The following is a 9,643-nucleotide window of genomic DNA, read 5'->3' on the forward strand; positions in this document are numbered from 1 at the left end:
CACACACGGGCTCCACCAGGGCCCTTCCTGCTGCCACCCACTTCCCAAGCCCAGGAGCTCGGAGGACGAGCCATTTACCCTGATCTACCAGTCCTGAGATAAAGCCTGGTCCCGCAGGCATCTGCCCCGTGAGATGAAAGGCGCCGCTGGGCTGCCCTGGCAAAGCCAAGGAGGAAAAACATTCCAGGGGAGTTGCTCAGCGCCGGCCGCGCTGGGCCGGATTGGCAAAGGCTGCTGCCACCCGCGCCGGGGACGTGGCTCCAACAAACCTGCCCTCCTCGTGGTCCAGAATGGCCCCAAACCCAGCAAACGAGGTCCCTGCTTTCCCCCTTCTGGGGGGGGACGACACACACATCCTAGGTTAAGGCCATGCTGCAAGAGACATCAAACCCCCATGTCCTGATGCTTACCCTGGAGCATGCAGCGCTGCCGCAAACACCCCGTGCTCCCAAGGCTGCTGAGGCCACACCGGAGATCCAGAGCAAAACCAAGCGAGGTTCTGCTCCCCTCCTGGCCCGCTGAGCACAGACACAGGTAGGTCACTGCCTGCTCTGGTCACATTCTTTTCATTCTCCAAGCTCCTGTCACAGAAACCACCCCTGGGTCCTGAGCTCTCCTTTTGTAATCGGCTGTGTTTTAAGTAGCTTGGAACTACATTTTTCTCCATGCAGACTGTGGGTTTTTCCCTGTCTCTATCACCCGATCACGATAGTTGGGCTGGGCCTTGCTCTGCTGCACGCCCCATCCCGATGGCAGCACAGCAGGAAAGGCTGCTCAGGCAGGACTGCAACAGGGAGGTGTAAAAATACATCAGGTCAGGCAATGCTCCTCTCCACTGTGATCCCAGCGATCCGCAGGCTGGTAACACACCTACAGGCACTGGTACCCGGGGTGGGATAGGACACTTGGCACCACGGGGCCAGGCACTTACCCTGTCCTGTTCCTCAAACCATGCAGAACACCTCGCTGAGCTGAAACGTCTCTTTATTTGACAGCAGTAATAATTTAGAATTATAAAAACCCCTTTTTCAGTGTTGAGTATCAGAAGGGCGAGGTTATAAAGAAAAAAAATAAGTGGGATTGGAGCTGGGGCCGGGCGGGATAACGGGGACTAAGTCATGAGTTCACTCATTCAGTGACAACTATCGGCCGTCCCCAGCTGGGGCTGCTGGGGGGAGGCAGCATCGTGATGCTTTCATTTTAAAGACTTCAAAGCAGTAAGGGAGAGGATCCAAGGGGAGGAGGAGCAAAAGAAAGGAAGGGAAAGGAAGGAATCTTAAATCCATACGAACAACCTTTCCATTGGGAATCACAACCGCGAGCTCAGCGCCTGGGGGGGGGGGCCCGGCCAGGGAGCTGGGCACTGCTCAAAGTCCATGCACCAAAGGGATGGTTTATTAACTGACAGAGCTCCTTCCCCCCATCACAGGACTTGAGGCTTCTCGTCTCTGAAGGAGCCAGAGTCTCCGTGCCTTCGGAACTGGAAAGGGAACCTGGGGCACTGCCTCCCCACCCCGTCCGCACGCCTGCCCCTCGCTCTGCTTTGGAAGCCCCGGTCGATGGCTGGGGAAGGGGGGGGAAAGGACAAAGGGCCCCGGGGACAGGGGGGTTTGGAGGAAGATTCATGAGTTGTTCGATGAGTTTTCGTTACTTGGTGAACTGGAGGAAGAGGAGGAGGAAGAGGAGGAGAAGTTCATCCCTGTGAGTCCTGGGGGGTTTGTGGCAGTGTTTTGTCCACTTAGGCTCTTCCGGCACACAGGACACGTGTCGTGCTGAGGAGACAGAACCAGCACATGAAATGTGGGAAACAGGGTTAGAAACACGACAGGGGGGCAGCGCCTTGGGTCAAATGCTCCAGCCTCATCATAAGAATAGTCACAGAGGGGCATGGTGCCACCAGGAGAAAGCCCCAAGTGCCCCGAGTCCCCGTCACCCACACGGGCAGCACTGACCTGCTCCAGCCACGGGACTATGCAGCTGTTGTGGAATAGGTGATTGCATGGTAACTGTCGGACGCTTTCCCCGACTGTGTAGTCTTCTTTACACACAGGACACTCTAACCCAGAATCTGCACCGGGAAGGGAAAGCAAAACACAGCTCAGGGAAGGAGAGAATGAGGCTGAGCCAGGACCCTGTCACCTCTTCTCCTCCCCCCTTTCAGCCCTGAAGACAGGAGTTTGGTGCTTTGCAGTTCCTACCACAGCTCCACCTCCTGCTGCCCCGGGTTCACTTCATTGCTCCCTTCCCTTCTGCTTGCTCAGCTCTATCCACACTGAGCTTTTCAGAACAGCCTCCCCAGGGCAAACCCATCCAGTCCACGCTCCTCTTGCTTTGGTGTGAGCACCACAGAGCAACGCTTCAGCACTCTGCCTCTTTGAAATGTTTTAGGCCTTGAAGGTACCAGCAGACAAGATTAAAGCCCCAGGAAAACATTCCCAGTGGTCCTGGTGACCAATTCCCTGGAGGAGACACACGTACCTACGTGCTCCTGTGCGATCTGTATGGTGGGGAGGGCCTGGATCTTCTCCTTGTCCGCAGGTGGCGGTCCAGTGTTTTCAAACTGATTTAGTAACTGGAAAACAAGAGGCCACCAAAGTTAGGTGTGAGCTCAGCAGTGCAAAGGATCCCTTCATTTACTGAACCCTGCAGCACCACAGGAGGGGACAGGAAGCTCCATTACCTGTGTAATAATGGCATCCAAGCCGTTGGCACCCCACGCGTAGTCCATCGGGTTCGAATGCAAGACCCCCCTTGAAGAACAAGGACAACAATTACATTTGGCTGGGAGCACGGACAAGAGCACTGTCAGGAAGAGCAGTACATCTCCCAACTCACCAAGGACCTAGTCCTAGGTTTGGTATTGTTGTAGGTGCAATAATTCCATTGACCAGCTGCTGGATAATTCTGGAAGACAAGAAAACCAGGATTATTGGAGCAAGGCCAGAGGAGGCCATGGAGATGCTGCCAGGGCTGAAGCAGTTCTGGTCCCGAGCCAGGCTGAATCAGCCTGGAGAAGGCTCCTGAAGGGGAGACCTCAGAGCAGCTCCAGTGCCTAAAGGGGCTGCAGGAAACCTGGAGAGGGGCTTGGACAAGGGCCTGTAGGGACAGGCCAAGGGGAATGGCTTGAACCTGCCCGAGGGGAGACTGAGATGAGCTCTTAGGCAGAAGCTCTTCCCTGGGAGGGTGTTGAGGCGCTGGCACAGGGTGCCCAGAGAAGCTGTGGCTGCCCCATCCCTGGCAGTGTTCAAGGGCAGGTTGGACACAGGGACTTGGAGCAAGCTGCTCCAGTGGAAGGGGTCCCTGCCCGTGGCAGGGGTTGGAGCTGGAGGAGCTTTAAGGTCCCATCAACCCAAACCACTCTGAGACAGGCTGAGTGCTCAGCAGGAGGAAAAGGAGCGATACCCTGCAGCCTGCAAGCGCCTGCTCCCCAAACTGACAGAAGCTTCGGGGCTGATTTCCAGCTGTAGAAGAGCTGAGACCAGGGCCCCTGTTCTCACCCTTCGAGCGTGGGGACCCCCTCGTGCCTGCCAGCAGCACGGCGGGTGGCGAGCCGGGCGCGCGGCTGCCTGGCGCCGTAGCGATGCCGCGACTGGTGCTCCCGCTCCCGCCGGTTCTCCGAGTCCCTGTTGTCCTCCGACTGCACGTTGGACCCGAACGGGAACTCAAAGGTGTCATCAAAGATGCCAAAGGCAAACTGGCCGTAGCCCTGTGGCAAGGTGAATAAGTGCTGATCCACGTTCTGCAAGGTGGGGGGGAGAGAGGTCAGAGAATGGATTGGAGCGAGGAGAGAAACAGCTCTTGTGTTTCGCCAGCCTCCCAGTATAGACCAGTGTCTTCAGGCCCCCCAGCACCTCACAAGCTTGGGCAGCAGTGGTTTAGTGAGGAACACAGACTGAAACCATGCATGAAGGTAAGAAACCAGCCCTGCTTCTCTTCAGCTCCTGGTGCTGAGGCTACTGCGCAGCAACAGCCCCAGTCCAAGCCCCTCACAACACCAGTAAGCTACAAGGGATGGTCCTATTAAAAACACACAGTAAAAATACAACAAGCAGAGATGTCAGGAGCTGCATGTGGATGGTGTTAACACCTCCTTTCCCAAATTCTGGCATAATCCAGGGAACATTTCATGGAAAAATACCTCAATTCAGCAGCAAAGCAGGAAGGGTTGGAAGAGATGGTGAACACTCACCTCAAAAGGGTGCCTGCTCTGGTCACTGGCTGTTGTAGAGGAGCTGGTCTCATTGTCAGCGTTCCTGTGAAGGATGAAGAGCACCTGTGAGCCTCAGGAGGGTGCTAGGAGAAGCTTTGCCCAGCAGAAGGGGGGGAGGGAGGGTTGGAGTGTGACAGGAGAAGCAGCCACCACAGCACACAGAAAGCGTTGGCTGGGATTTGTGCGGGGCTCCTCCACCCCAGCACAGGGTCAGCACCACACAGGAACCAGTCCTCACCTGATGGTTTTCCAATTGCCCATGTCCCTTTTCATTTTCCCCTCCCTGCAACCTTCGTTTTCCCACATCTCCCCCCCACCTCTCCCTACCCTTTCAGCTCCCGACTGCAGGAAGCTACAGAGCAGTGAGTGAACCACGACGTCAGGCGAGGATCTCCTGCACAATCCCTCTACAACAGCTGAGTTAATCCCCTGGAGCACCAGGAAGAGATGACTTCAAGAACAAACCCTGACTGCTATGACCCAAACACGCCTGAGTCTAATCTTGAGGCAGAGGAACTTCTCTATTCCAGAGGCACGTGACCAAAAGGGGACAGATGAGGAGGAGAAGTCTCGATGCTGTTCTGCTTTTAGAGCTGCAGGAACGTTCACTGCTCACTATCCAGGCCCACACTTTGACATTCATGGTACCAAACACCCTTTGGTTCAGAAAGAACTCTCCCAAGGTCACAGCAAACCCTTGCTCCAGCTCGGATTAGCCCTGGCAGGTTGGCATGGTCACACCAAACGTCACCTTGTCAGTACAGCAACCTCAGCCTCAAGCTCAGCTCTCGCAGCGGGCACCAACACGTGCCTGGCACAGCCCCGGTGCCCCTCACATGGCCCGTCCCAAAGGCTGGCAAACACCTCCAACATTGTCCTGTTGTGCTGGTGCCAGAGCAGTGCCAGTGCTGACTCAGCAGGGAAGCACATGAACGCAGGTCTCAGCTGCTCCAGTCCAAAGTCTCAGGCAAAACGTGCTGTTTGTACTCTATGAGATGAGAGGCTGAAGCTTACGTGCACCCTCGGTCCCTCAGACTCCTCTCTGAGGGTTACCTCTACCCTGATGACTCAAACCAGCTCAGAGCTCCCCCGTGCCAAGGGGAAAGCCTCTCCACCACCCTTTGGTGTTTGTTTTACATCAACCCATGCCTTTTCCACCCTGCAGCAGCAGCACACAACGCTTGGCATTCCCATGGCTGCTTTACCTGCAGATGCAAACTACAGATTAAGCACTGCATAGCCAGAGCGAGGAAAGGTAAGGCAAATACTGGGCAGGAAGACTAAAGATGGTGTATTTAGTACCCAGCATTGCCCTTTAACTAGAGAAAGGGAATGAGCAGAGCAGGGTGAGGTCACTGTAGCAATACCCTTTGGGGCAGCACATTACCTTGGCTCTTCAGGAAGTTCTTCAATAAACCCAGATTCACACCGGGGGCAAATATAGTCCTATGGGAGAAGAAAGAGAGTGAGAAAAGAAAGGGGTCCATAAAGGCTGGGAAGAGAGGCCCCAAACCCCTGCTATTTGTCTTCAGCAGGCTGGGGAGGCAAACATCAGCCTGAGCCTGTTTGGAACCTGGCTTTAGGCAAGACTTGGGTAACACGGATTCACCCCCAGTACAGAGAGAGCATTAAGGAACCCGTGATGCAGCTCTTGGGGAAGTGAAAGCCAAACCAGCAGCACCCAAAGACGAGGTCGTAACCAGGTGCATGTTATGGGGGTCAGCCCTCACCCCCTCCAGAGGCTGAACCATGGGCGATGAAAGACACGAGGAGAGAAGTGCAGCATTCCACGAGTGGGGAATCAGCGGTGCTGTTGCTTAGGAAGGGCTGAGGACCGGGAAGCTGCTCCTAATGCAGCCAGGGGTTCACACCACAGTCAGGGAGACACAAGAGGCTCATTCTGCTCAGCACAATACCGGGGTTTGACCCTCCCACACTCAGAGCTGGTTACAGAAAGCTGCTGCCCGCCTCGAAGGCTGAATACATCGGATGAAAGGAGCAGGATTCCTCAGGGGTTTGCCCCAGTCGCTTTGCCTCCCAATTCCCAGCCTTGTACTCCACAACCACACCGCCCCAGCGAGCGGCAGCACCGCTGAGGCAGAAGAGGAAGCAACAGAGACCGAGGAGGAAGAGCCACCGTGGCCAAACACAAGCACTGGGAACCCTGAGCAGGGCTCAGCGTGGAAGAGAATGAAGAGCTGCAGCAAAGAAAGCTACTTCCCTTTCCTCCTGCTGCCTTGGGATTAGCACAGGCCCTGCAATAAGGCCAAGGGTTTCCCCAAAAGAAGGGAGGATGCCAGCACGTGGGTTTGCTCTGATAACACAGCTGGGATGGCTCCTCCAGCCACCCCGGAATAACCTGATAAGGTCCCAGCACCCGGATCCTGCCCAGCGAGATAAGGAACCGGCAAACGCAAGACCTAGAAACAGACTCAGGGAAGCTGCTGCTCCCTCTTCTGCTCAGGAGGAGCTGCGGTGCTGGCGGAACCGGCTCCACACAACTCGCACCCTGTTTGATCTCCGGAACCTTTCTACAACACCCAAATGCTCCCCAGAGCCTCTCAGCAGCCCCAGGGAGCTCCTGCGTGGAGCAGGGGGGGATCAGCTCCCCTCTGCGTGTGAAATACCCCCGCTCTTGGGTTACTTTCCATGCCGGGGGTAGATGATTACAGCAGCTCGCTCCTCTCACCCCTCCTGGCTTAGAGGCTGGGGCGTGTGTGTGTGTGTGTGTGTGTGTGTGCGCTGACAGGCTCCCAACACCGGGATCAGCAAATTCCTCTGCAGCTGGACCAGCACAAACGTCAACGTTTGTCGGCTGGGGGCTGCCTGAACGGCTCCTCTCCCAGCGTGTGCCACAGCAGCTCCACCTGCAAACAGCGCCGGAACCCAAATGAACTAGGCTCCCCCGCCCCAAAAGAAGTTAATGAAGCAGCAGTTTAAGAGACCTGAGTCGACAAAAGCCACCGTTGGCTCCCTGCTACGGTTCAGTGTGCTCCGGGGCCAGCTGTGCTCCGGCAGCGCAGCCATCACGGGGCGTTCGTTAAACAACAAATCACTGCTAGCGCCAGGTCGGTCACAGCCCGGTTTCCAGCCCCTCGCTGTATTTAGCCCGAGCTTTGTCCTCACGCCTAAACCCACGAGCTCTGCCCTCGCTGGAGAAGGGGGAAGCGCAAACCAGCACATCCCAAACCCCAACCGACAGGCAGGGCCTGACCAGCTCCGCTCAGGGGCTGACTTCCACCATTGAGCTCCCCAAACCCAACGCCTGATGCCGACACCGGGAGAAGCTTCAGGACAAGAACCGGGTGCTGCTCCCCACCGAGCTCACCCTCACAGCCCATCCCACCGCAACGCGTCCAACACCCAACGCTCCCCGCACCGGGACCGACCCCCCCCTCCCACCACCACCCCCACCCCGGGGGGCCCTTCGGAGCGCACCCGCACCCTCACCGCGTTGGCGAACGGCAGCGGGCCGGGCCCAGCCGTTATCCCCCGCCGCTCGGTTAACACCCCCCCCCCCCCAAAAGACGCCCCATAACCCCCGTCCTCACCCCACAGAGGAACCGGACCCCCCCTCGATGGGGGCACCCCGCGGACATCCCCCCCCTTTCCCCGGTTGCTTCCCCCAGGCCGGGGGGCTCCGTGCCCCCCACAGCCCCAACGCCCGCCCTACAGGCCCGACCCCCCCGCCCCCCTTCTTCCGCAGGCCCCCTCTCAGGCCTCACCCCCACGTGCCCGGCCCACTGCAGCCCCCCCCCAACCACCGCCCCGGGCAGGTCCCGGAGCCGCCCCCGGTGCCCCCGGTGCTCACGGGCAGGCGCGGGGCGATCTCGGCCGAGCAGCAGTGGCAGAAGAACCGTCCCGGCTGCGGTGACGCCTCCGCCATCTTCCCCCCCCCCCCCCCCCCCCCCTTCGCCGGATCACCCCGCTCCGCCCAGCGACGCGCGACGGCGGCCGACGGCGGCCGAGAGGGGACAGGAAGCAGAGAGGAGAGAGAAACGCGGAAAGGGAGGGGAAGGGGGGGGAGCGCTGCGGATGGGCGGGGGTTGGTGGAGGGCGGGGCTTAAGGGAGTAAGGGCGTGGCCCTGAGGGTGTAGCTGCAGGGAGACCACGGGTTCGAGACCGGGGTTGGAGCTTAGGTCGGTGTCGGTCCCGGTGTCGGTCCCGGTGTCAGTGTCAGTGTCAGTGTCGGTGTCGGTGTCGGTGTCGGTGTCGGTGTCGGTGTCGGTCCCGGTCCCGGTCTCGGTATCGGTCCCGGTCTCGGTGTCAGTGTCAGTCCCGGTCCCAGTCTCGGTGTCGGTCCCGGTCTCGGTGTCAGTGTCAGTCCCGGTCCCAGTCTCGGTGTCGGTCCCGGTCTCGGTGTCAGTGTCAGTCCCGGTCCCAGTCTCGGTGTCGGTCCCGGTCTCGGTGTCAGTGTCGGTCCCAGTCTCGGTGTCGGTCCCGGTGTCGGTCTCGGTCCCGGTGCCGGTGTCAGTGTCGGTCCCGGTCTCGGTGTCAGTGTCAGTCCCGGTCCCTGTGTCGGTCCCGGTCCCAGTCTCGGTGTCGGTCCTGGTCTCGGTGTCAGTGTTGGTCCCGGTCTCGGTGTCAGTGTCAGTCCCGGTCTTGGTGGCATGTCGGTCTCGGTGTCAGTGTTGGTCTCGGTGTCAGTCCCGGTCCCAGTCTCGGTGTCAGTGTCGGTCCCGGCTTCAGTGTCGGTCCGGATCTCGGTGTCAGTGTTGGTCCCAGTCTCGGTGTCGGTCCCGGTCTCGGTGTCGACCCCAGTCTCGGTGTCAGTGTCGGTCCCGGTCTCAGTCCCGGTCCCGGTCCCGGTCCTGGTCCCGATCCCTTTTATTCCCTCAGGGCTGTTGCCCCACGGCCTCAGGAGAGGTGCCCGGGTCTTCCAGGCACTTCATGGCCCGGTTAGAGCCGGCCTGTGGTGATGGGGACAGCGCTGAGGAGGATGTGATGAGGAGGATGAGATGGTCCTGTTGAGGAAGAGTGGGATGGACCCGCTGGGGTCATTTGTGCCCATTCTTGTGCTTTTGGGGTTGTTTTCCCCTTACTAATGAACCCCCTCAGTGAAGGGGGTTTTAAAACTTCATCTCTAAACTCGAGCTGTTTTACTTTGAGATGGGGAGAGACTGAGGCCCCCCAAAACTGAAGGAAAAGCGCGTTTTCCAGTGCCAATCCCAAGCCCTGGAAGGATGTGGATGTACCACCTTGGCAAAAGCCTCTTCCGTGTAAGCTCCCCTCCTAGAGCTCCCTGGTGGGTGCTGGGAGCATTTGGAGTAGCCGATGAAGCCATTGGGTTTAGGGGGTTCCCTCCATGGCCGGGCTTTTGGGGTGATTCGGGAAGGAGCCAGGACTTGGCTCTGCTGGCTTGGAACCGTGTGGCAAATCCAGCTCAAACCCAAGGGCACGGCTTTGGGGGGAGCAGGGGGGGCTGCACGGTAC

At 58.6% G+C, this 9,643-nt stretch overlaps 1 protein-coding gene across 1 annotated transcript; it reads right to left on the reverse strand.

Annotated features, from left to right (window-relative positions):
* Window positions 1-967: 967 nt before the first annotated feature.
* RNF126 (ring finger protein 126) lies at window positions 968-8,173 on the reverse strand. The gene is made up of 9 exons (XM_062625054.1): window positions 8,022-8,173; window positions 5,598-5,656; window positions 4,190-4,253; window positions 3,498-3,739; window positions 2,836-2,904; window positions 2,681-2,750; window positions 2,479-2,572; window positions 1,953-2,068; window positions 968-1,772 (listed from the first exon to the last, which is right to left on the reverse strand). Exons 1-9 carry the CDS (start codon window positions 8,094-8,096, stop codon window positions 1,623-1,625), a joined length of 939 nt encoding a protein of 312 aa, XP_062481038.1. The 5' UTR covers window positions 8,097-8,173; the 3' UTR covers window positions 968-1,622.
* Window positions 8,174-9,643: the final 1,470 nt, after the last annotated feature.

Source organism: Pezoporus occidentalis, unplaced genomic scaffold, assembly GCF_034315485.1.
Source record: "Pezoporus occidentalis ecotype Australia unplaced genomic scaffold, CSIRO_AGI_Poc_V1 ctg276, whole genome shotgun sequence".
Taxonomy (NCBI): domain Eukaryota; kingdom Metazoa; phylum Chordata; class Aves; order Psittaciformes; family Psittacidae; genus Pezoporus; species Pezoporus occidentalis.